This window comes from Empidonax traillii, unplaced genomic scaffold (genome assembly GCF_003031625.1).
Source record: "Empidonax traillii isolate 1590-97213 ecotype Southwest subspecies unplaced genomic scaffold, ASM303162v1 scaffold4:size3804566, whole genome shotgun sequence".
Lineage (NCBI taxonomy): Eukaryota > Metazoa > Chordata > Aves > Passeriformes > Tyrannidae > Empidonax > Empidonax traillii.
This window is the reverse complement of record NW_020955197.1, coordinates 3,537,509-3,564,454: the sequence shown is the minus strand read 5'-3', so window position 1 is coordinate 3,564,454 and position 26,946 is coordinate 3,537,509. Positions and strand designations below refer to the sequence as shown.

General features: G+C 36.1%; 1 protein-coding gene across 6 annotated transcripts in view; it reads left to right on the top strand.

Moving 5' to 3' along the window:
* The window catches only part of MCTP1 (multiple C2 and transmembrane domain containing 1), a 177,412-nt gene that overhangs the window by 56,255 nt on the left and 94,211 nt on the right, over positions 1–26,946 (top strand). For all 6 annotated transcript variants that reach the window (XR_003570587.1, XM_027878239.1, XM_027878247.1 and 3 more), the window contains 2 exons: positions 10,644–10,830; positions 15,792–15,885. Coding sequence is in view for 5 of the 6 variants with exons in the window: in XM_027878239.1 (XP_027734040.1) it covers positions 10,644–10,830; positions 15,792–15,885 (281 nt within the window). In the remaining variant the exon portion in view is untranslated. The remainder of the gene's footprint in view (positions 1–10,643; positions 10,831–15,791; positions 15,886–26,946) is intronic.

Here is a 26,946-nt window from a genome sequence, read left to right as displayed (position 1 = left end):
TGATGTAATTCTTTACTTTGATGATATAAAATAATTTTTACTGACCAGTAGATGGCAGCTTTTACCAATTGATAGATTGAGGTTTTCAAAAATAAAAATCCCCCATTTAGAGCCATTACTAAGATACAGGAGGTTCCATACAGCAACATCCAGTTTGGAGGAGAAATAACTCTTTTGACTTTTAATAGATGTGCAAGACCAAGTTTATGTATCAATCTATTCGGTGAATGAAAATAGAGTATTGAAAGACTACACATATCTTTTGGGGCAAAGAAATAAGATCATTCACCAAATTCATATTCAGGAAAAGTGAATTTGTCTTAGAGATCAAGAAATATTTGTGTGGCTATGCTGCATTTCAAAGAGTAGGAAGTGGCATTAACTAGTAGCTAATGGTGAAAAAACTGTGCTTTTAGATTCTGTGAAGTAGGTGCTATTTGGAAAGCTCAGATATTTGTTTACATCATACTTTTGTTGATATCCATTCAGTCATTAAAATAGGATTATTAATTATTAATCCTTTCTATTTTGGTTGTTTGTGAGAGTATTGGTTGTAGGTGCTTTAACTAGGTCATTGATGTTGTTAACTAGCAAATTATTTTTTTTTGGTGGTTAAAATCAGGAATGGAAATCCCACTAATCAAGCCATATACTTTGTTGTCAGTATGGCAATGTTTCTACTGACCTTTTCCTCCCTCTTGTTCCATTTAAGGTAATGGCTTTCTTTGTCAAATTAGGTGAGCTGAATAATATTCTATGTTTATTTCTTACAATGAGTTCTGCAAACTCGGAATATGCACAGAGTCTGTGTCAAGCAAACAACTTTAATATCAACAAAAACACTTCTCAAAATTATACACGGTAGGATTTTATTTTATATCATGAAACTCCATGACATATATGGTAGCAGTAACTGTTTTTCTTAACTAATGTAATAATGTAGTCCTATGTTGGCATATTATATACCTTGGGAAATTATTCCTATTTTATTCATAATTTTATCTTCTTATCCAAAAGATGGTGAAGCTTTTCTGTGTGATTTTTTATAACACCATCATCCAAGCAGTACTTGCTAAAATCTTGCTGCTCTTGATTTTTGTAACCTCTTTGTCAGTGTATGTATAATCCCTCTTCAGTTTGTCCTTTCAGGTACTCTCTCGTTTCACCTTCTGTTGGTTCCTTATCTCTGGATAATGCAACCTGCAAACAAATTCCTCCCCATAAAGATTTCCATGAAAAACTGTCATTTGTCAAGCTCAATCTGAATACAAAAATAGGTCTTAATATTTCCCCTCCCTGATATTCTTTTCCAGTCATTGTGGATAAAAATCACCAACACCTGACAGCTCCACTTAACACTGACCTCTCTTTCCCAGTTTTTCCTTTAAAGGCTGCCTCGAAAAACTGGAAATACCTTGGTGCACACACTACAACTTTCTCTTTGTGTGTACATGTTATGATAAGTGTAGGTCAGTTTCTAAAAGCATGGCTGACTTGTGCTCCATGACGAAGGCTCTATGGTTCTCAAGGCACAGGTATATTTTAATTCACTTTTAATTCACATAATTATCAGAAGAAGTGATAATGAGTCTGTGGGAAGGAAAGACTTCCTGGTACCATTCTAGCAGTGGTCAAGAATAGAGGGTAATTCCTTTCATCTACTTGCTTGAATAATGTGCGTGCAGCAGCTGTAATATTATATAAAAATATTTCTATTAAATGCACATGAAAGCAATTGTTTCTTGAAGATGTCCTACCTGGTCAAAGAATAATTAGGGAGGAAGCACACTTGACTGAATAGATACTATTCATTGAGGGAAAGAACAGACCAAACTGAGAAAACAGAAGAAAAGGTTTACCAGGTGGAAGGTTGAAGGGACAAATTTCAAGATCTTCATGGAAAATAACACAGGAAACCTGTGTTTTTACTCTGCTGAGCTCAGTTACCTGCAAATTCTATTCCAAATCAGAATGCCATAAACTCTCCTGGAGTGATACCATATCTCAGCTGCACTTTTGTGAAATAGAAGTAGGGAGGCAGGGACGTAGACTTCTGTGGGCTTTGTATATTTGTTTTGTTAGGCTGGAGCATGATAAAGACCAGGTGAAAGCTGGGATTGCAACACAGTGGCAGCAGCATATGTGCTCAGATTGCAAGGACTTGGGCCTGCTATACATTTCTGAGGGTGAGAAGATGCAGGAAGAATGTTCAAGAAGCCTGAAGATGTGGAAGTGAGATTCTGGTTTTGGGGTGATGTAACAGGAGAACAGAATTGAAAGGGACGGCTTGTAAGAGGGAGGAAGATGTTGAGAGAGTGAGCGTAACAGCATTGCATCCTAGTTGACAAAAGGAGAAGAGAATGTCTGTCGCATAGGCAGCATAAAGCTCTGCCTTCATCTTGATGCCCACGCACGTTCCATGAAATGAAATGCTGACTGCTTGATTTCCATTCTTAACTTGGAGCTCTATGGGTTTATAAAATTCCTTTGAGTTTCAGTTGTGTGTATTCTCCATGAGAGTTTAAAGGGTGTAGCACCTTGCAAACTTCCATCTTAGAATATTCTAAAAAATCCAAAACCCCCAGAACCAATTCAGTGTTTATTCTGAGATTTCAAAATCCTGGGAAAAGACCTCATTCAAAAGCCTTGAGGAAAATATATTTCCAGTCAAGTGCTGATTTGTATGAGAAAACACTGGTCTTGATCGGAACTGAGCTTTGTGTTACAGGAAGTGAAATACTGGCATTCTTCTGAATATAATTTTTTAAAAAAACAACCAGCATTCCAGGACCAAGTACATGAGGTCAGAAGTTCTTTTTATGGAAAGTATCAGGAGCTGAAGCCACACAGCATTCAAATAAGTGTGTAGACTTGCATAAGCAGCATTATTCGTTGCTTCAGCTGATAAGGAAAAATACATATATGTGTGTATATATATTGTACAGTCTGAGTACATTTAATATTCACATCTCTTTGCTATGAACAAGTAATTTATGGTCTCTATCATCAATATGCTCCTGTGATTAAAAGCATACACTGCAGTAAGGTTATGTAGTTAATATTAAGATCAAAATGAAGGTGAAGTGATTTTAATTGTAATGCAATTATTTTACTTTCTTATCATTTATGTTAAGGCGATTCTGACTGTCACCTTTATGATAATCAGTTAATAAATCCTCATGATTGTTACACCTTTGTGTGTAGCAGTAATCTGAACAAATTGGCTGCTGACAGCTGCAATAAATTGCCAAGAATGAGTGCTGTCAGAGAACAAGTTGTTTCTGTGAACATACAGGATAAGTAGATCCCATGTCATGCAGTTTTATTCAGCTGAAGTTATTTGCAATTCAGTGCAGTAGGATTTATAACATTATTTATTGGTATGAAAAATACATATTTATCTTTAAAATTACATTGACTTTTGCTCTTGTTTTTTTGCAAATTTAAGAAAAAAAGACCTTGTGTATAGTGTATGCATTAATAGTGTATGCATTAATTTTATCTGTAGCAAACTGAAATTTCCCATCTCTAAAACTAAAACTCTCTAAACATTGTAATGAAAATTCAGATTGATTTTGTGACCCTCCGTATAATGGATGTTATGAAATACAAAAGTTAAAATATTGGAAATTAAGTATTTAGGTTTTCAATACCTAATCTGCTATGTCTTGTCCGTTTAGTCTTTTCTCAGTTACAAAGGTGCAGAGTTGTGGGTGTACATATAGTATAGGTTTTTGAGTGTACATAAATACAATCAACATGCAGCTATGATTCTGTGATTAATCTGAAAGCACTGGGATGTGCTATCAAAGTTCTAAACTAAAGTTAGATTTTATTTTAAAAATATAAAATTATAATATTTATGGTTTGAGGTTTTTTTCCCACTGATATTTACTTAATTTCACTATGGGAGACTGAGCATTGTCATAGAGAACTGAGTGATGCTGTAAAACTGTGTATGAGAACTTCAACATGCATATAAAGCTGAGTGAAGGGCACACTAATTATGCTACTGCAAGTGTTTCTTCCCAGATTTTTTTCTAGAGATCTTGTGGAGACTGTAATTAAATACCAGCATTTTTCTTTTTTAAACATTGTTGCCCAAGAGAAAGGTTTTGAACAGTGTTTGTCAAAGTCCATATTAATTTTCAAATGCCAAATCTTGGAAGTTTTCTCGATTTTGCAGAACTGTGTAGACAAGATAACTTCCTCTGGAATTATAGAGAGTGCTTTATTATGCCAGTCTTTCAAAAATGTTTTTCACATAGTAGTTTGAATATTTCTGCACGTTGAAGTAACGTTGGAAGAATGTATTGTATTAAAAGTGTAAACATAATGGTCAGTACGCTGTTGTAATTTGAGATTTGAACTCTGTGTACATGTGAATTACACAGCAATTCTGTGCAAACATAGACAAGCGTACAACCAACAACCTGAATGTATAATCATTTGTTGATTATACATGATGACTTAAGTTAAATTATTGTAGTTGCATTTCTTGATGTAAGATAAAGGTTTTGCTTGAAGCATTAAAATCTAAAAATGCTACTGCCAGGCCTGCCCTTGAAAAATCCTAGGATGTACTGAGCCATCTCAATTTCTGATTGTTGTCAAAAGGAGCTAGATGTAAATACTACATCTCAAAATTTGGCCTTCAGGTATTCCACCCCGTAATTATTCCTATCTCTGCACATCTTAACTAATGCAGAGGCACTTCTGTTCTGTTGGAAAGCCAAAAAAGTTTCAGTTTTGGTTCACAAATCTTCAATAACTTTCTTTTACTGGATACTTTATGATTTAAAACTCTTACTGACAGTTGTTATTGTCATGTTCTATTGTGAAATTGGTAGTATTCCCCAACATATTCTGAAATACAAAATGCTGCATATAAGCTGGGCTGTTCATGGATCCTTCTTCTGACCCTAAGCCTTCCTGCATATGGAAATGTCCTATTTGAGGAGTGGCAAAATAAGAGGAAGAGAGAAGGAAATATGGAATGGGTGCTTAGACAAAGAGCATGACAGTGTGTAGAAAGTGGTGAAGAGTGCAGATAAGGTTTTGTGAGGATTTCTGAAGGGCACAGGTTGTAGCTGTGAAAAAGCTCTTGCAGAATTTCTTAGACCACTCAGTGAGGTAAGAACCATACAGGGAGACATAACATTCATGAAAACAATAGGCTGGTTTAGCAGATGAAAGTGTTAATTTTGCTGCAAAGAAATTGCATCGGTGACAGCACTAACAGTCTGTAGTGTATAGCTGTGCCATAGGGACAACCTAGGACACATCATAAACAATTTTAAGTACTTTTTTCTGCCTGTGCAAATTCAAAAGTAAATCTGTAGTTTTATAATGAAGAGCTATGCTTAAGAAGCAGCTAATCTGTCATTTCAAAATTGAAATTTTTGTGGCATGGACTATATTTCTTTTAGTAAGCAATAAACATTCTGTATTCAGGTATGCTTGGTAACTAGTGAGGTTGTCCTGTATTTTGTATATTTCTGTTGCTATGACTTACTTACCCAAAACTGCAGGGCTCTTTCCTGCATTCCAGGTGTTGCAACATGGCATCAGAGAGCATTGTTCTCCACATCTTGTCGAGGTCTGTCCTTCAGCTTCCTTGGAGTCCTCTCCAGCTTCCCCTGCTCACCACAATTCTTGTCCTCAGTCAGTGTCCTACTTAGCTGAGTTACACTTTCCAATTCCTTTAGGAGCTTTCCTGGTTTTCAGTCTATCACCTTTATCGAACACCTCTCACAAGCATCATATGTAGTCCATTATTTAATTTCTTTTTCATTATCTTTACAGTTAAAAATGTCACGCTCTGATTCTTCCAAGAAGTTCACATTACTGCAGTCAACACTGAGTGTTTCTGAGATGTGTCATTTTCTGTCAGTGCTTTGCAGAATTTTCCCTCTCCTTTTGTTCCTTGGTTTTACTGGAACATTTTACTCTGCTCATAAAGGATATGGAGTCTCACTAATTGTAGCAGTTCGTGCCTCGCTGCTTCTGATGTGTGTCCAGCTCAGTTCTAATTGTGGAATCATACAGTTTCCTCTCCTTGGCATCCTTTGGAGCAGCATAGACCTGGATCACAGTGGAGTTAAAAGGCTGTGTTCCTGAACAAGTCATAATGGTAATTAAGTTGCCTGGTTTGTAGCCAAGTGGTGCTTTTCTGTCCCTAACACTTAGGATTGTGCCAGTTCCTCTTTTAGGCTTTATTTTGTCATGTGAGAAAATGATCTCACTATCTGCTGTCTCTCACTTGCCTGGCCACCTGGCTTTTAAGAGGCCTTCTATGTCATGTTGCTACCTTTGTAATTCATTCATTAGCAAGGATATTTCACCAGGGTGCCAACGCAGTCTTACATTCCAGGTTCTGTTAGAACTAGAGAGGGGAGGTGATTTTTACCTGTTAGACATGCTGATAATAAAATACTACATATAGTTCTGCCTTCCACACTTTAAAAAGGATGCAGGAGAATTTCACTGGATCAGAAAAGTTACAAAAAGTCATTTGAGGGCTGCAGGAGATATGTTCCTAGGAAATGTATAGGGAGCTGAAGATGTTTAGCATATCAAAAGGAAGATGAAGAAGATATATGATTATAGCGTATGAGTACCTTCACTAGAAGAAAACATGAAACACTAAAGGCTTTTTCAACTGGGTAAAGAAAGGCATAAAAAGAACCAAAGGCCAGATATATTCAAATTAAAAATAAATCTGAAATATATTTCTGAGAGTTTGGACGATTAACACACTGAACACAGTTTCAGACAAGTCGTAGATTCCCCTTGAACCTTCAAATTTTCTTCCATGGGAGCTGTACCTTGTTTCTGAGCAATTTGTATCTGTATCTGTAATAACTCTGGCACATAAGCTTGATGCATTTGTATGTTTTTTTCTCCCCTCTGATCTCTCAAGGCCTGAAAATCCAAATACACATGGTGTCTGTGAATGTTCACATGCAGAACTGATGGGGGGGGGGGGTGTACTCCTACTACCTCTTTCTGAGGGGTCAGCCAGCCATGGCAACGGTTCCAGTGCCCCAGTCCATCACCTGCAGTGCTGCCAAGGGACCATACATCATGGAATATGCAGAAATTCTCAAACTGCCCAAAAAACTACAGTTCTCTCTATGATGTGATTTATAGTGATGCTTGGAAATCTGTCTATGGAGTTAATGGCAAACTTTTTGCTGTAATTCTTCAGGCTGACCTCCTTACAGGTGGAGAACTCTTTTCTTTCAGCAGTATCATGTGAGTAATAATTCCTTAAGAAACTGGATTGTTCAAAGTTGCTATTATCTCATGCTTTCAGTGTGACAGCTGCTGGTCATATGCAACTTACGGCCTTCTCGAAGTGGCTGTAGTTTTTCATGGTCCTTGATTTGAGAAAACTAGACAAAAATTTCTCACTCATTTTGCACCCCTTTCTGATAACATTCAAGTTCACCTTCATCATCAAAGCATCTTTGTTCTCCATGGAAACAGTTGTGGGTGACAAATGTCTTTAAGAGAACATCTTAACTGATGTAAGTCAGCGTTGCTAAAGCCTTAAAGATTGGAACACTTGTATATACTGTCAGTAAAATGTAAGGAAGCATTGTCAACTTGAACTTTCTGAAGTTATTTATATTTGGAAAATAGATATTTTCCCAGCAGATACTTATCTTTAGAAGTATTTTATTAACTTCAGTCCTTCTAAGGAAATGTAATACAAAAAGGAGTTTTGTGTTTTTCCTGTTGGTGTCTGTCAAAGTTATTTTAGGATAGGGTTAGTGTTATGGTAATGCCTTAACAAAACCAGACTTCCTTCACTTTTTTTGATCCCATACAAAGATTTGTTGAGGACAAAGTAGATATAACAAAAAATTATTTTATTTTTTAGGAAAATTTGGCATAAGAGCAAACAAATTTGATTTTTTATCGTGAAAAATTCAGCTACTAATGGAAAAAAATTGCAGTTTCTTTTATAGTGTCTGTAAATTGAAAAGTCTTATCATTTGTATGAAGCACATGTGTTGTAGATGCACTCACCTTATGCTGGATGCTCCTTGAGCCTTGGTACCTTTGAATTAGATACATGCAAGCTTCATCCCCTGCAAGACCAGGGGTGAGAGGACCTGGCAGAGAGTGAGAAATGTGCTTTCACCTGACTGTGTAGGCACAAGGACATTCTGAACTAGGACTTCTATAAAGTGCAGTGGTGACACTTTAGTGGAATAACTCTAGATTTTCATCATATTATCTGAGGACCCTTCAGAGGATATTTTTCATTTAAAATTATTAAGGCTTGCACTGGAAAAAAAGGTTTCCAGAGCATTTCCTACCATTTGTATGGTGTTAGGAAATGGGCTGTTCATGGAGATTTATCAAGCAGTCAGTAGAGCCATACTTCTCAGGTAATTTGTTCTGCTATTAGGAGTATTTCATAGCTGTAGGAAAGGAGCACAGATAAAATTGAATTGTCAGTTGCTTCTTTTAGCCTAAATAGAAAATAACATGACAATGTTGCAAAAGAACTGGAGAAATTTTATCTTGTAACTTTGATGTAGACCCTGAAATTTAACACTCGTTGCGTTTTTCTGGTGAATGTAGGTGTGTTGTTCTCCAGGGGGTTAGCTTTTGTTGCCTATTTTTGAGTGAGGGCCGGATTATTTCTGCATTACTAGTATCATAATGACTTTCTGATTCTTTTACTGACTTTAAGAGAGTTTAGACTGGTTCTTTAAGTGATTATTAGTTGAAGTCTGAATATTGTTGCTGAGCCCTATTTTTGAGGGGTATCTGTTTTGAAATAAATTATCAAAGAATATTTAAGATCAGAGGTATTTTAACCTCCTCCAGCTTTGAATGCTTGATTACAATATTTGTTATCTTAAGGAGGGCTTTATAGTTCTCACTGCATTGTAAATAAAAATTGGACAGTCTGTGTACATACGCAAAACTTGTATTGGCCATCAGCCTGCACTGACAGCAATAGCTTTATTTTTCCTTACTGTTGTTGATTTAATTTCTCACTCCTTATCATCCAAAGGGTTCAAAATAGAAGGTAAACATTAAGCTCAAAATGCTACGTCAGTTAGAAATTTTTTCATTGCAAGATAATTGAACCTTACTACCATATGAGCTTTGCAGTAGTTTAGACAGCTGCACAACAGACAGTAAATGTTTTTAAAATAATAAAAGACAGTTTTCCTGTAGCAAATCTAATCTGCCTATAATAGCACAATGCTCATTTTATGAGGCTGCATTTACTCTCATAATTGACTGTTTCTTGTCCTTAAATGGCTATTTATTCATGTCTGCCACCTTTTTCTCAGTTTATTGACCCTGTGGTGACCACATTATTTTTTTCTTCAAAATCAATTGACATTTTATTATTAGAGTTTGCTAGATGTTTAGTTTAGTGAGTTAGCTGCATGTAGTACGTCACATACCAGCTTGTCACATTAAATAATCACAGTTGAAAGGAGGGTATTCAATGACTAAAGTAGATATAGAATATATGCGTTTATTTTATTTCAGTATTGTTACTGTTTTTAGAGTAATGAGTTTTGGAAAAACTCATTTTGGGATGCTATAAGTATTCCAAATAGTGCATTTTCACAGAAATTTCTGTGCAGTGCAAACTGGCATTACATTTGACATGGACACTGAATTTCTACACACACTCAGAGTGGCAATCTAGGAAAGTTGAAATTTGTGCTTTATACAAATTAAAATATTGAAACTTCTAAGCTGTGCACTAATTATTTACCCTAAGATATTACTGTTTTATTTAAAAGGTTATGGTCAGCTCTTTGATAGCAGTGATACTGTTTTTCTTTCCATGTTTTGCCTTGTATTTCTAAAGATGTTGCAAAGCTATTTCTGCTGTCTGGAAGCTATAGAGTCATTCTTCATTAGTTCAGTGTATGGTACAGCCAGAGTTATTCAGAAAGGGATCAAGCAGGGCGGATTGGCTTCAGCCACTCTGCGCAGTTATAAGCAGTCCCTGCTCATTACAAAGTGAGACATCTTATTATATAGGGGGTTGTGGCATCAGATTTTATCCTGGCTGCCTGCATGAAGCTTTGACCCTGAGCCACACACAGCTTACTGCAAGAGAGCTGAGCCTTTCAGGTAGTGCTCAAGTTGAATTTTTCTGTGCTCAGTCATCTTAATGCCATCACAGTTAAATCCACACAGATTTTCTTTTTCTTTTCTTTTTTTTTTTTTTTTTAAGAAAAGATTTTTATTATTGTTAGATGAACAGTATCAAAAATGTTCACATCAAAAATTACTTTTTTTTTTATACAAGAGACATAATTAAAAGTAAAATTTGCATCTGAAGCTGAATTTTTTAAAATTATATTTGTGTTTAAGGCATGTTAGCTAATCTTATCTCTAGTATCTGTACATTCTTTTTAATATTTATTGTTCACTTCAAAACGGGTTGTGTAGTCTTACGGAAAAGAAAAAAAAAAAGGTCAGAAAAGCAGCATGGATTAAGGCTGAAGATAAATTTAGAATTTTTTCCAGAAGCTTGGAGGGAGTTTCTCTTACTTGGGGTTTTTTTGTCCATTTGAATGCAGGTAAGCCAATGTGCTCTTGTTTGATGTACGGAAAACCACATGCTGATGCAGAATGTGTGTTTCTAGATGCCAAGTTGACCTGTCGACCCTGAGTAAAGAACAAACCCACAAGCTGGAGATGCCGCTAGAGGAGGGAGAGGGATACCTGGTGTTGTTGGTCACTCTCACAGCCTCAGCTGCAGTCACTATCTCTGACCTCTCCGTTAACTCCCTGGAGGACCAGAAGGAACGAGAGGAGATACTGAAGAGATATGTATGAAGTTCTCTTTCACCCTTTGTTTGCAAAATGTTTGCCTATATAAAAAATAGCTATCATGAGGGTAAAAATCTAAATATATCTCATATATTCTAATAACACCTTGCCAACGACAATCATTTAAACTAGTTACTAGTATAGAAATAGTTACAACTGGTACAGGTAACATCGAGAGGGCTACAAATGCTCTTCGTACACTAAAGTATTTTTTACATGGTAATTCAACTGTTTGATAAGTTGTCATATAAGGAAGTTAATTTTGCTGCCTTACACATAATTTTACTAGGCACAAAGTAACTAAGGGGTCACTCAGTGAATGTACAATTTCTAGTGGGTTTTTTTTTGCCAAATAATTTGAGTTGCCAATAGTTTTCAGCTTCTTTTTTTTTTTTTTTTTGGAACATCTGTTAAAAGGCAAGAAAACTTATTTTTTGTCATCATATTTGAGGCTGAAGCAATATTTTATACAGTCAAAATAATTGTTTTAAGCAGCATTTCCATTTCAAAATATTCTGAAGCAAATTATTTCCATTTCCCAGCATCCTCACATTACACGGCATCTTTGTAATTTTATCAAAGCAACAGAGAGGGGAGCTCTTACTACAGCATTTGCTAATGCATGAATCCCTAAAAGTAACTGTTTCACTATGCATGGAGAAAGAAAGAAAAAAAACATGCTATTTCCACTTACAATTACAAAGCTTTTATTGTACAATGCTGCCAGGTGTTTAGAAAGGCTTCTCTAGACACTCAGCCATTAAACCAAGCTCTGACTAACAAAGAGCTGCTTAATTTATTTCCAAGATTTTAAAATATTCCTATTCCATGACTGACATCCTTTCAATAACTGAATTTAATAAAGATGTACCTTATCAGGCTGTGCAGATAACATGAAGTGCTAGTACTAATGCTGTACAATATTATTCAAACAGATTAGCAGGATGTGCGCTTCAGCAAATTTATTCTGGCTATCTCCACTGAATCAGCTGTCTGCTAATGCTTGTACAACTCATACACCAATAGTGTTATCATAAACGCAGTTTAATAGAGGTGACTTAGAGAGGCTAAATATAATATTCCTAAGTGTACTGAAAGCTAAGGTATTGTCCACCATCTTTGAAAAATAATTACAATTAAGAGAGTTATTGCACATTTTGGAATCCACCAAGACAGTCTGTGGTTGTCAGAATAGATGTCTATAAGTAGGACAAATTTCTGATGGATATGTTTTTCAGGTGACATAGTTCTTGCTACCAAGAGCAACAATACCCTATTTCTGTGGATTATTCTGTGTGATGATATGGCAGACAAGTGATACTGATGGTTTTGATTATTTCAGTAGCAGTACAGAAATATGTTACAACTGTGTACTATTAATCAGGTTTCTTAAATTCTCATGTTGTTGTCCCCAGTGTAAAGCGTAATTATGTGTCATAATATTGATCTGGTTTATTCCTGTTTCTTGCATATACACTAGTATGTGTCTTTTCTTACATTGCTGTATGCATTTGAAAACATTGATATTTTAGGAAAGTATTCATATTGCAAACCTGTGAATTTCTCATTATGTGTTTCTGAAAATTGTGGCTTCTATGAACTTTTTTGATAAATTCTACTGTTTTTAATAAAATGACCAGCAGAAGAAAGAAATTACCGGGATTAACACAATTCAGCTAGTTTATTTTCAGTGATGTTCAATTTGTCTTTGCTATTCATATCTCCGCTTCAGAACAGATACAAGGGCAACATGTGCAATTAGCAAGACCTACAGTTCCCCACTGAATGGCTGTATTTTTGGTTTTATTTTTTGTCCTCTTAAAAAAAAATCTAGCCTCCATTAGAGAAATTTATTTTGCACCCTTTCTGCAGCCAAAACCAGTTAATGAGCTGACCTTGCCATCAGATCAAATAGCCTTCGAAAATTACTCTATTACTGTCATTTAACCATTTGTAGCTGAACATCAGAGACTTACAAATTAAACAGGCATTACTGTTTGAACCATTATTTTACCACAATTGTCTGAAAAAATTAATTCCTTTTGGGGTGAAGGGGGGGGGGGGCGCATTAATGGGTACAGACCAAGAGAGATTGTATGACCTTTTCAGAACTGGTGTGCTGAACCCATGGTCCCCCTTGTCACAGTTTAAAAACCAGAGGAGCTAGTTTAGAGAAGTTGTTAGCATTCCATTTTTATTATGACATTTCACAGTCATCTGATTTAATGTCCCTTGACCAGATTGTCCACTGTGAGACGATGGGCTTGAAATGTTATTTAGAGCATTGATAAAAGGTGAGCAGTTCTAAGATGACAGCGAGTCATAAGGCTGGTGGTGTGACATTAATTTTCTCCATAACAGAGATGGAATAAGACGTCATGGTGACAAGCTGTCAATCAGTACTGGCCCCTTAGTGTATCTTGATGCCATAGGGTGGAGTATTGCTTCTCCCATAATAGAGCTGAACTGAGATGCTCTCCCTGACAGCTGCTGCAGCCATACAGAAAATATATTATACAGCCTTTCATTAAAAAAATAAAGAGGACTCATCTCCAGAGCATTTCAATCTTTTCCCATCTATTGAGGGCTGAAAAGATTCCCAGCAAATCACAGATTCCTCTGCTATGGAAATTTGAGGCTTCAGAAACCATGTGGGTTTTGATATCTTCAACAATAATCATAAATAAGAAGACAGAATTCATACTGTTAAATCATTACTTAAAGTTATGTATTTAAAGTAATGTATTAAAGTAATACGCTTCTCCCAGAGCCTCTGCTGTGGCATCATATACATTTTCAGCAGAGTTATGATGTGTGAATGAATCCAAGGCAGCTCACTTGCTGGAACTAAAAGTTCAAACATAATTATTCTGTGGGATTCTAACAAGGGTGGCAAAGCAAAATACAGCACTGATGCCTTTTTGAGGAGTGAACTTACCAGGATTTGGAAAAAGGGGACTGTCTGGCATCATAAGAAGTGGGGGCAGTCACTTGCCTTGCTTTGTATTTGGTTTTTGCTTTGTTTTATTTCTCCAGCTTGGTGTTTGTTTTGGTCATTGAGCAACTTGTGTAGAATGTGGAAATATTTTTATAAATCCTTTCGCTTTCGTCATGGTATTAGAGCAATATTGCCTCTGTGGTACCAGTTCCGATAAGAAGCTTCAAAAAGCAAACCTGATCATTACTGTAATAAAGGAGGGGCAGTGCCACAGTGCTTTGAATTACAACAGTGCTATCTGTAACACCATCTCTTTCACCCTCAGCTTGTAAGCACATAAGCAAGGGGTTGAATGTGTGCTGATTGAAGTTGACCATCAGTATTTTGAAGTTGTATTTATGGTTATTAACTTCTTAAAATAGGTAAAAATTTATTAACTGTTATTCCATGATAACATACATGTATTTGTATGTACGTAACATGGTAAACTGGACTTCTCAGTTCAATATAGCAAGGTCAAATCTTCACTGTAAACAGTAAATGGTCAGTTGGGGCTTGTAAAATTAATATCAGTGTGAATTAACTCTTAAATTTCTCTTATTAATAGACAAGGATGCATATTATATGACTAGCATCTTAATGGATGGGTTGTGTATGGATAAACATACTGAGGTTTTTTGCAAGCTGACACTTATTATTTCATTTAGGCAGCCTGTATGGGTTTTAGATCTAGTGATGTTATTTATTCTGGTTTTCCAAACAGTCAATTTTGCCATTGTGCTAAATTAAGGAATTGTTGATTCAGGCTTTTAGCTGATGTTTGATTTTTATAGAAACCTCAACACTGTCGTAACAGTGGAAATGTTTCACTACATTAAAATTTTAGGAAAGAAAACAGGCATTAAACACATTGGTCCAGATTTTCAAATAAATATATGTGCTAGTATTTATAAACAAGACTTGCAAAAGAAACAAAAAATAAGCCATATTTATATGTGGTTTTAAATGTATTTGCAATCCATAATTTTACTATTTTACTCTATACTTTTAGAGTTCCTCTCCTTAGTTATCAAATGGAATTGTAAAGCTAGGTTAGTTATTAATTGATTACAGATTCAAAGTTGCATTCAGTGTTCTAACACCTGAAATTCTGCACATTTTAAATTATATTCCAAGTTAGAGTTTGAGAATTAAGCTTGTCACACAAACACTCACAGTTTGTTAGTTTTAGTTACTTAGAAAAAAAGCAACAACAGAACATACTTTTCAGTCAGCTTTCTCAAACTGTTGGATGAATAAATGCAAATGTTAGTCTACTCTTAAGTTTTTTCTTTCTCTTTTTAATATGTATAGATATTGAAGAAATTTGTACTAAAGAAATATAATGATTTATGATAAAAGCTTTCTGCCATTTAATTTGAAACCTACTTTAATTATTTTTTTATCCTTTTTGCATGTGATTATTATGAAAATTATTAAGTTGTTGTTATCCTCTCTTGATTGCTTTTGCTCATGTTACTTGCAAGATTATATAGGCCTATATGTTATATGCAAGCTTGTCTATAATAGTCAACTACAAAACAACTATATTAGCGCTAGGTCGATGTTAGGATATTATTGCAACCATCAAAAGGAAAATGGGAACACAGATTTTGCAAAATAATTCAGGGAGAAGAATACTTTCATTGTTTGTATTAATTTTGTTAATTCACTGCTCTCATTTCAAATTTTGAAGTACAGTTGTTCGTGTACTGTTAGGGGATTGATTCACTAGAATTAGTGTTAGATACAATAATTCATATTCTAATTTTTCCTTTGTAATTTTCATTGATAAGTTAGAGTAGCAAAGTACAGAAAGAAATGCTGACAACTGTACTTCTTCAGAAAATAATATTTAAAAGTCTGAATATATGGACATAATTATGTAGTAACTTATGTCTGGGCTAGGGAGGAGACTATTAATCTTGCTTTTGATTTGTCTTTTTTTCAATCCAGAATTATTTTTCTTTTTATTATTTTTTAGAGTCCAATGATGATGTTCCATAACATCAACGATGTGGGATTTCTTCAGGTGAAGGTCATCAGGGCAGAGGCATTGATGGCAGCTGATGTCACAGGCAAGGATTCATTTAGTTTCTGTGACAGTAAACACCATAGTAAAACTGTGTCTTCTTAGAAACAGGGAAAAAAATGCTTAAAACAGAAGCTCATATAAATATTATATTCTGTTTGTGCAGTTTCACTTTTTGCTCATTAATGAAAAAATTTAAATACAAGCAAACAGAACTTCTGTAAGCAAGGTAGCAAGTCACTCTAATCCTAGCATAGCCCTACATAGGTTATTTCTCATAAGGGCAAAATACACGTTTTTCATCAGAGACAATGTAAAAATTACATAGAAAACTCTTCTTTTTCTTAGTAGATGAAACTATACAAAATTATCAACGTTAAAGCTGAATTCCAAGGGACAACGCAAATGAGAGGTGCTAGACTTAGATACTGCTTTAAAGTTGTTGCCAAAAGAATCAGTTGATATCTGTCAGATGTTTAGCAAGGCTGCTGTTGGTTTCAGAGATTTCAAGTACATCCAGTTTAGTGTAACTACTGCTTATCTTTTTAAGAAGGGAAACCAATTTTTTTTAATTCTCTATTTTATGGGATATAAGTTAAATAGTTAATATGACATTCAGCTTTTCAAAATAAAGGAAAAGAGTATTTCAGCCATACTGACCATATTTCCAGAAATGTCAAAGTTGCTTCTTCTAAGTACAATCACCTTTGTACTGGACAAGTTGAATGGAGCAAAATTTTCTGCATCTATGTCAGAAAACAACCATCTCTGCTTAAAAAAAAAAAAAAAAAAAAAAAAGAAGCTACACTTACCTGGTTTCATTGCTGTTAGGACATAAATGTTCTGTTACAGGAGCAGATGTAGATACATAACAACTTATTCACTTTCAATAGTTTTTTGATAGTTAGCATGACTGCCAGGATTTCAGACAAGGTAACAGTGGAAATATGTTATTGCTGAAACTGATCCAGTTTGTGGCACACAAAATAACAGATTCTATTTTTGGGGAGGTTGGAGGAATGCTTCTAAAGAGTCCTCAATATGCTTTGACCTTATAATCCAATGTGGTCTGAACAGAGAGAGAGATTAAGTTATTCAGGGGCAAATGGGATAATTCAGTCCCTGATCTCGTTCAGTCTTCGACTTTTTCGAATGAACATGTTATTTGTGCTGGTTGAACAATTGTTTTGGAAATACATTTGATTCAATTAAAGGTGTACAGAGCTACCAAAAGTTTTCAGACATTGCGTTTAGGATGACAATCAGGAAGAAGGGGAAGAACATATCTTCCCTTGTCTTATAATGACAAAATATTCTGGTTTTTAGTAAGAAAAAGCATTTATACAGCAGATATGTTTACTGAGATGGCTGCACATTTCAGATGTGAAAGAAATAATTATATATTTTGGACAAAAGTACCTGGTATTTTGAAGAGAGGGCAAAGGGAGTTTATTATCTACTGTAGTATTTATAGTTATTTTAAATAACTTGTTGGTGTGTACAAATTATTCATTTAAAATTAAACCTTGAATAGTAATATTGAGAAATAACTCAGAGTAGCTATTTGGTGATTGTCAATAAATCATGTTTGTAGAAATTTTGTATAAACTTTACCCACCACTCTTATTCAACTAAGCAATACTTACTAGTCAATAAGGAGGAGTGCTGCCATCAGTGGTGTTAGTCACACCACTAAGGACTGCATCTGTGAGTAAAAGCTAAGGACTAGTTTGCTTTTCTTACTGTGTTGTGTTTTCAGAGTTAATCTTTTGTTCCCAAGTCTGACAAGTAGCTAGAACAACTGTATAGTATCTGTGTGGTTTGCTCTGCTTCTTGCCTGCTGGACATATCCCATTTCACTTCCAGGAATCTTTTCATATGAAGTAATAAGTCAGATTGTATTAGTTTGGGTTGAATAGATTCTTAAAATCCTTAATATTCCATCATTAAGCATAAGCACAGACAGAAAAAGATTTCTGTAATCTTTTAAGTAGTCATCAATCTTACTGCTGTTGCAAGGATTTTTTTCGCTTTCAAAACATGAATTTTTTCTTTTGTTACTATACATTCATTGAGCAGCATTGTAATACTGTATTAACTCTGTGTGAATAAAGAGTAATTGAGACTCCTGTTGAATGAATGAGTAAAAAACACAAATTACTTTTTAATGAAACCCTCAATTCTTCTCCTTTTGTCAGAATGCTCATAGCCTTTTTCATCTGAATGCTACTACAGTAGGTCACTTCAGTTAAGCCCTTAATAAACTGCTGATAGCCAAGGGCATTTTTTTTCTCCAGTTTCAATAGCCTGGTGTTGGACAGTGCACTTCAAATCTTAAAAGATAGTACAGATTTCTTTTTAAAAGGAGAATGATTAAGGGTGGTGGTTCAGACCTAAGCTTACAAGCTCCCTCATATGTAAATTCATTGAATAAGGTGTCAGGGTGAGCTGAAATTTCAATTGAATTGTGGGCAGGGGACCAAGTGGGCACTACCAATTTTGAAATGGTTGCTGCTGGAGCGTGCCATAACTGGGTATTAAAAATATCCCAGTATAGAATAAATAAAGTCAGACTTCTCACTCGACCCACTTGCAAGGAGGTCTAAGAAAAGGAAGGACCACTGAGGGGTTGAAAGATTCCCCACTGGTGCTTGAAAGCTCAGCTTGACTTTGAGGGCAGCTGAAAACCAGGGCATCTTTGGGGGAGTTGCTGCATCTGTGAGGATGTTTTTTTCAGAGGAAAACAATGTCTTTCTATGGTCAAAACACAATTTTCCACCAAATGGATTCTATCAATGCAAAATTACGTTGTGTTGGAAATTATTGCCACAGCAAATACACCTTCCTCAAAATTATATGTTTTTTAGTATGATTATTTGAAACTGTGATCTAACAAATGGAAAGACACTGAGCGTAGACTTTATTTTTTTCTTCTTGCTATAAGAAGAAATTTTCAATTGAATCTTCAATTGTGTTTTAGCTATTCAGTGGGTGGCTGTTTTCTCCCTAAATCTTCAGCTATGAGGAGTTATATTTTCCTGTTTCCCTACTTCTTTTCTCACTTGTGGTTTCTCTAGCAGACCATCTCAAGGATTGGCTGCTTGTGGAGCCCTAGCAGGGTAGGAGCTATGCCTAGAGTGACATGAAGAAATTCTCTGATGGTGCAGTAAAACCTAAAGTATAATGGATTTATCATGATAGTTGGCTTCTGACATTATACATATGGCTTTTACATAATGCCTAAAAATTTCAGAAGGCAATGGACCCTTTACTGTAGCATAGTTTAGGTTTAGGAAATAGTCAGATATGTACATTCCTTTCACAGCATAGTCAGGTATAGGTGGTCAAAGGCTGCTGGCAGCAGTGCCTGCATCTCCTTTACTGGGGTAGGTGCATCCTTCCTTTTCCTTGTGTCGCAAAATAAAACTCAAAATCTCTGCCTTATGAGAAGCAAGCAGTGTGAGAAAAGATGTTCCACAGGTTTGATCGATTTCAGCAGAAGTACTGTGTTTTAAAGGAGTAATAGTTAGCAACTCAGATCAGCAGAGCAAAACCCAAGCTCCATAAGATGGCCTGTCTAGAAAACAGTTTATTTTGCTGTCTTTGGGCTTTAATTAAGATGTGTTCAATTCTAGCCCCTGGCTCCTGTGTCCCCCTACCCCCACCCCTCTTGCTGTGTCACAGACCACCGATCAGATGCTTTCAGATGGTCCAGCCCATGACTTTGACCTTCTGCATGGTCTGGCGTTCCCTGGGGAACCGTTCAGCTCATGAGGTCTGATTTCACACTTCCAGGATGCCTCGGCTCTCATAACAATGACAGGGAGACAAAGCCCTTTAGAGTGGGCTGCATGGGGACTTGTTTAAATTGGAAACTAGAGAGGAGTCAAGGAACAAGGTTACAGGCTACCGAATAGTGCTTTTAATAAAGAGCTCACAGCTCTGGTTCAGCTCAAAGAGGGCTACCTCTGTACAATTAATTGAGACATTTATCGGGAGCATCTTAGGCCTCCACTTTCTCACAGAATTATGTGGTAAATATCAGCTAAGAGGCAAATGAGATGTGCATGAAATGAATTTTTAACACTTTGATTACTGTGTCTCCAGTCTTCATTAGAAGTAAATTTATTTGTATTTCTGACCTCATTAATAATCCATTGTTTGCGTTTTTTCTGTGTACTGTAATTTCAGAACCTGGTATATCAGATGGACTTTACTATGATATTTAGGTTTGCAGTCAAAATTTTCAGGCTTTGCCTTCTCTGAAAAGTAGAAACTAGAAAACGAGTCAGATTTTTGTCTTATTCTTATTTTTTTTCCAGTTTTATGTCTGGAATTCATCCTCTCTTCTAAGAAAATTCCATGTTAAAATTTTGATTACAGTACTTGAAAGTATGATGAAGACACTGAGATGGTTAATTGTGCAGAATGTAAATTATTTTTCTAAAATCTATTCTACTAAACTGTCCTAGGATCACATCTTTGAAATTGTTCTTTCAATGCTAGGAAATGCCAGAGTACACAAACATTAAATTCACAAAGGTATGGAAGTCCATGCATGTAAAATTGAAGACATAAATTTTCAGTGGCCCTTTGGAAATATGGTTCCAAAAGTAATTTGCTCTGTCAATTAGTAGCAAACATTTCAATATACACTTGAACTATCTCCACAAAATGTGGAAATCTAGGAGATGGGCAGGACTTTTATCTGTCCATGGTAGATAAAATCTCACCAGGTTCTATAATGTAGGTCCCTTGAAGACTTTGATCCAGTATCACATACTGCAAAACTACTGTTTTTTTCAAGTACCATTTCTAGGATAGTAATGGCAAAATTAGGATTTAAAAGCTATTTTTAAAAAGTATTTTATTAAAAGATTTTTTTTTAACCATAGCATTTACAATTAAATTTACACTGAAAGGATGACTTGTGATTATTACATTTTCATTTTCTGTAAATGTTCTGTGGAGATGAGTTTAACTTGGTTATGGCACTACACTACCTTGCTTGGTAAGACACCTCAAGCATTCATGATATCAGTCTGTTGCAACATGTTTGCAGCAGCACAGATAGAGTGGAATTATAATTTCCATTTTAAAGATGGAAAACTAAGAAAGGTTAACTGACTTGGCTAAGGCCAACAGAGCAAATCCTTCTCAAAGCTGGCATTTGGCTTGGGTCCTGTACTTAATCCATTAGATAAGGCAGCTTCTCATGCTATTGAGCCATTCCTCCTCCTGGCCAAAGGTCAGACTGACTGCTCTGTTGCAAGCAGCTGGCTGGCAGGGAGCTTGGAACAACATTAGTGACATTAGTGTCTGCATGAGTGGCACTGCCCCCCAGAGTCATGAACTGGCTGTCTTGTCTTCCCAAAAAATAGAGGCCTTTTTTTTCCGTTTTCTTTTAGATCCATAGTGGATAGGCGTGGCCAGAGGTAGGAGAGGACCATAATAGCCTATGAAATATTCAAATAATATTTTGGTTTTCTTAACCATGTTGAAGTTAGTTGGTTGAATTTTATGAGGTTGTGATGTGAGAACTTGACTTTTAAAAGTAGGAATGGAATTTAAATCCCTTAGTAGAGTTTTAAACTGTCCAAAACACTTTTAGTTCAGTTTTGATAACGTAATTTCAACAATGCAAAAATTCATGTAATATTTAGTTTAGAATAAGATTAGAAATTTGCTTTAAATTGCTTCATAGTCTAGCTAATGCTGAAGTTGACTTTCTATCAGTTTATGTAACTTTATGGACTGATCAGTGGCAGGTAGATTTTAAGGGCCAATCTGTATTTAGCCTGACATCTGGTTCCTTTTGTTGAGAATACATTTGAAACAGCAAAATTAGAAAATTATTTTTGTCCCTGGAGATATACCTTAGCAATGCATATTTTCTACAGCCATGGTAGACGTACCTCTGCAGGGCTCATGGGTATCTAGCCTGATGCTATCTGCTGTCCCTTGTGAGTTAATGCTTACGAAGTGCAATAAGTTTTTCAGGGAACAGATAAGTCTGCCCTGTGCTTCTTTGCTTGCATCGACTCTGAAGAGCAATTACATCCATGGTAGTTCCATGGCAGCCCTAACTAAGAAATACAGTGACTGATGGTGTTTCTGATTTTCCATTTTCTTTCCTAAAGGCTGGAATTTCAATGATTGAAAACAGAAAAGCATGATGTTTATTACTGTACACAAGTGTTTTCTTCCTCTGCAAGGCAGAGGATCATCTTACTGCATAAACTATGGATGTTTCCATATTTTTGTTTACTAAAGTCTTGTTTTTTGCAATATTAAGTGAATAATATGCAAATGACGTGGTTTTCTGGAGACAAATGCATACATTTAATAGAATTTTATAATAAAAGGACATCACAGTTGAACTTGTACAAGACATGGTAAGCAAGAAGTGCAAATTTAAGCTTTGATAGGTTTTCCTCAAGGAAAAACTCTGCTTTGTGTACAAGTGGAGCTAGGAAGTGAGTGTGAAAGTGCAGTTGTTTTGAATTGAAACCTCTGTTTGGAAGAAATGCTATGCCCCCGAATGAATTTTTTCTGGGAAAACAGTTTACCAAGATTTATATTGGACAATTTCCCCCTCAGGGGTCACTGAAGGATAGATCTATTTAACTTGCCCAGAAATATGAATTATATCATATTGCAGTTTGACAGCTGTAACATTCAGATAAAGTTCATAACTTTACAAAGAAAAGATCCTTGCATCTTAATTTGTCATGTCTTTAACATCTCTTGTGATAAAGCAGTACCTCTGTAGTTCAATTTCAGATGACACCAAACAGTTTGTTGTTGTAGTTGCTCTCTAGACTGGACAGAGTACAGTTCACCTCCAGCCTGGAAGATAGTCCGAGGCTGCAGTGGCATGTGTCAGAGACCAGTCCACCAGTTCATGACAATCATTTCACAAGGGTTCACAAGTCACATAGTGTGTTTGGTACTTGCTGATGAGTTCCAGCACAAAGAGCCATCTCATCTATAAGTGTGGAAGTCCTGTGGTGTTTGAACTGATGGAAAGTGCCTTTCCCAAACTTTTACAAGTGAAAAAACACAGGTAATATGTTTCTGTAGCTACCTGAGAAAAAAAATCAGAATCTAAAATTGAATGGAAAGTACAGTTTTGTTGTTTTGATTTTCTAAATATTTTGAGAAGCAATTAAAAGGTACTTCTCTAAATCCCTACTTAATTATCTTTTCCATGATGAAAAAGTGAATTTTATATACTTGCAGGAGAAAAATGTTTTAGTGGTCAAACTTCTGAGATACAGAAAATGAATCTGATCTTTTAACTGACTTTGATTCATTTGTGAAGGACCACCTGGGCTATGGAGGACTTTCATTTTTGAAGCAAACAACATATAAGACACCTATAGTTCCTGGTTGTCCTCTGTTGCAGAGTTGGGCTGATTTCAGATTATAGGTGTTCATCCAGGGGCATGTGGTAGTTCTGAGACATAAAGTGACAAGTAAATTACTATAATTTTAATGTGTGCATGATGTGCAATGTGAGGAACGCAGTGCTAAGATCTAAGTAAGATAATCTTACTTTGTGCTCTGGTCTTGCAACTGTCTAAACATTATATGCAATTATATGCAATACAGGACAAACACAACAATCTGTTGAACTGGATGCAATGTGTGGCATAAAATGGGAAGCTTCAAAAGATAAGTAGTTCTTCTTTTCAGTGTCAGCATACATTACAAAGTAAAACTCCTTCTAGAGGACATTCTCAAATAGTCCACTTCTGTAATGGGGTAAGAGGGAAGAGGTTGAGGGAGATTTGTCAAAAGAGATACTGCTTTCCCTTCCAATTATGAATATTACATAAATTAGCAGTTTATTTCTGTAATTTCAGGAGCCCCTAGGACTGTACAAGTAGAGTCCAAAAAGCATGAGACATTAGAGCAACAGAATGGATTAATGAGATTTGTTTTGCTTCACACTGAGGTTTTCTGCAGGTTCGATTCCAGTAAATGGGAAGATGTACTTTGTTTTTTACTACCTACTTTTACGATTTCCTTCAAATGTTGGTGGCCATACTAGCAGTTAGTCCCAGTGAGGCCATGGGATTACTCAAAATTTGAAGTGCTGGTGTTGATGCTTCTTAAAATACGATTTTAATGTGTACCATATGCAGGTGGTGGTCATCATACCCATGCATAGTGCTGAGCACAGGAGCTTTTTGTAGATGTCCACCTGATCAATAGCTAAGTGCCTCTAAAGTCACTGGAATAGTAGCTGGAGGCCTATTTAAGACATGGAGAGGGGATTGCTAGTTGGAAGATCCTCAGTAGCTGTAGAGATTTGGGTAGACTTTCTTGACATGTGCTGGGTTATATACACTTACATACAACAGTGGTGATTTAGTCTGTAGTGAAAGGCATACTTGTGATGACAACATAATATAGAGTGAGGTAATTGAGCATAGGCACGAGTCTAATAGGGGTTTTAAGTGTACTTTTAGATAGGCTAAATGGAGAGCATATGCTTTTCTAAACATGTGTGTTTCTTTTGTATAGAAATGAGGAAAACCATTTCCGTATCTCTTGTTTGAAATTGCTAATCACATTAACTAACAAACGTTGTCTGAGGCTACCTTGGTTAGAGTTTGTGTTGTGCTTAAGGTACTGGGTTTGAATAATATAGTGATGCTGGATCTTTTTGGGCATCATAGGAACCAAGGAGACCTAACAACATATTTTAATATTTTAGTGCTCTCTTAAGGCTTTCACTGGGAACAGTCCCATTATTTTGAACACTCTTGCAGTGCAGCAGGTGTCCATGGCTGTCAGTGAGAGGTTATTCTTTCTCATAATGAGAACTTGAAAGATGACAGATGGATATGAGTTTCACCAAGTCTTTGTACATTTCTGGATCATGTTCACTTTTTTTAGTTAGTATCCTAATAATGTACATACCATATGCTTAGCATGTCAGTGAAGAGTGTTTCCTTTCAGATACATGTGCCAACAGGTGCAGAAAATAAATAAATGTAGTAAATACCTTCTCTTTGTTTGTAGAAGATGGCCTATATATGCTGCATTGCATTTTCTTGTGTCTGTATATGATTAATAAGCTCAACTCACACTGTACCACCATATGCAATTATGATTGATAATACTTTAAAAAATGAGATAAAGTAGTTTACCTGCTGTGACAGCACTGCCTTCTTATTTTAACTATCTTCTAGATATTTCTTTTTCAAATACTGAAACCTACAGAACTAAATAATATGAATTGTTTAAGTTTCCTACCACCTTTTAGCCTTGTGAAGTAGGAGAACACTGAGATGTGTGATATATCTGTCTCTGCTGACTAATGAATAACTTTTCAAGATAATGGGAAATATTCAGCAGTATATTGTTTTCTAGAGAAGGTAAACATCAATTAACTGTAATTCACAATGTGTTTAAAACAATTATCCTTTATCATTAAAGTTAATAATATGCACATTAACAGCTGATGTAGTCAGAATCAATGCTGCAAACTCAGAGATGTGATCCCTGGACATCTTTGTCTAAATATTGATTTCATTGTCATTTTTATAAAGTATGAAACAAATTATGTGCCTCTTAATATCATTAAAGTAGCCCCATTAATTTAACTACTCAATTTATGGCTTCTTATAATGCACAAAAAACTAATATGGAGTTATGGAAGACATTATGAAATACAGATGCTTAGTGTCCTAGATTTGATTGTGGTAGGGCAGTGCCAACATTCAGTACCTTTCAAACACTTTAGTGCCCAAATAAAGTCGAGACAAGCAAGCCATGCAGTAGTACGCAACTCAGTTTTTAATTTTAGGCAAAGTTCCCTTGGGTCCAGGGAGCAGCAATTTGTTGTTCAACTTTCTACTTACATATTTGTAGCCTTACATGAAAATTATGTGTATGCACTTGTATCCTGTGCCAAAGGCAGAAGTTACTCCTTTTACTTACTGAAGAAAATAAAAATAGGAAAGAAGGACAGCGTTTTTCTGTTTTGGATAGCATTTTTACAGTTGCCATTACTATCATAATTTGAAATATGAGTTACATAATTTAGTCCATGGTGTGATTTCTTCTGTTTATTGCCTCTTTATTGCAACTGTCTTCCCACCATGTCCCTCATGTTTTCATTACTGCTCTTTCCATCATAGCAGTTCCTCAGGTTTACCTCACGACACCTTGTTACCCTTCCACGAAATTTCAGGAGTTCCCTGAAACCCTGGAAATACCAATCCTGCTGACTTTTGCTTCATCCCTCTTCGGAGAGCTCCTCTTTACACAACCAAGCTGTTGTTAAGCATCAGATTCAGTTGTCTACTTTTCTTCTTGTCCTTTTGTCCTAGTTTCAGCCAAGGATGGCAGGAGAGGGGAGCCAGAGGCTGGAGCCATGTGGACCTGTCTAGGTTGTTGTTCTATACCACCCACATCATTACCAAGGGGGGAGGGGCTAGAAGTACGAGATTCTCACTTCCCAGAGGAAAGGGCATGGCTTTGGGTGGGGGGAAAAGAGGGCGCATGGAGGTTCCATGGCCATTTTGTCCTTTCTTAGGGGAGCAGACAGCACACAGAGTAGTGGGATGGTGCTAGTCCCAGCTGCAGGCTTTGTCTGCATTGTGGTTGTTTCATTGTCTTGGGCTTGGGGGAAAAAACCACAGGTACAGATGGTTTATCTGCCATTGTTTTTCATTATCTTGGGCTTGGGGAAAAAAAAAATGGTGGAGGGAGCATCAGACTTAGCATTTAGCATATAATCACTCTTTTATACACTGTTGTTAGTAGTATTGTTACTGTTCATTTTCTTATCTCATTGCTGTTTCCAGTAAATCATTATCTAAACCCGTAATCTCTGCCTTTTGTCTCTCTCACCTGAGGTGGTGGGGGAAGTGAAACAGCTGCATGGGGCCAAATTTCTGTCTGGGCTTAAACCGTGACACCTTTCTAAATATAAACCTTGAAAAAACTTAGTCTAAGTTTCCTGTTATACCATCTAAACTTGTAGTCAGGATGATTTTTCTTGCTCTCTGCTCGGTATCTAAGCACTGCTCACCTGCAGTCTTTTGCTATAAGCTGCTTATTTCACATTTAAGCCCCCCCCCCCCCCCCC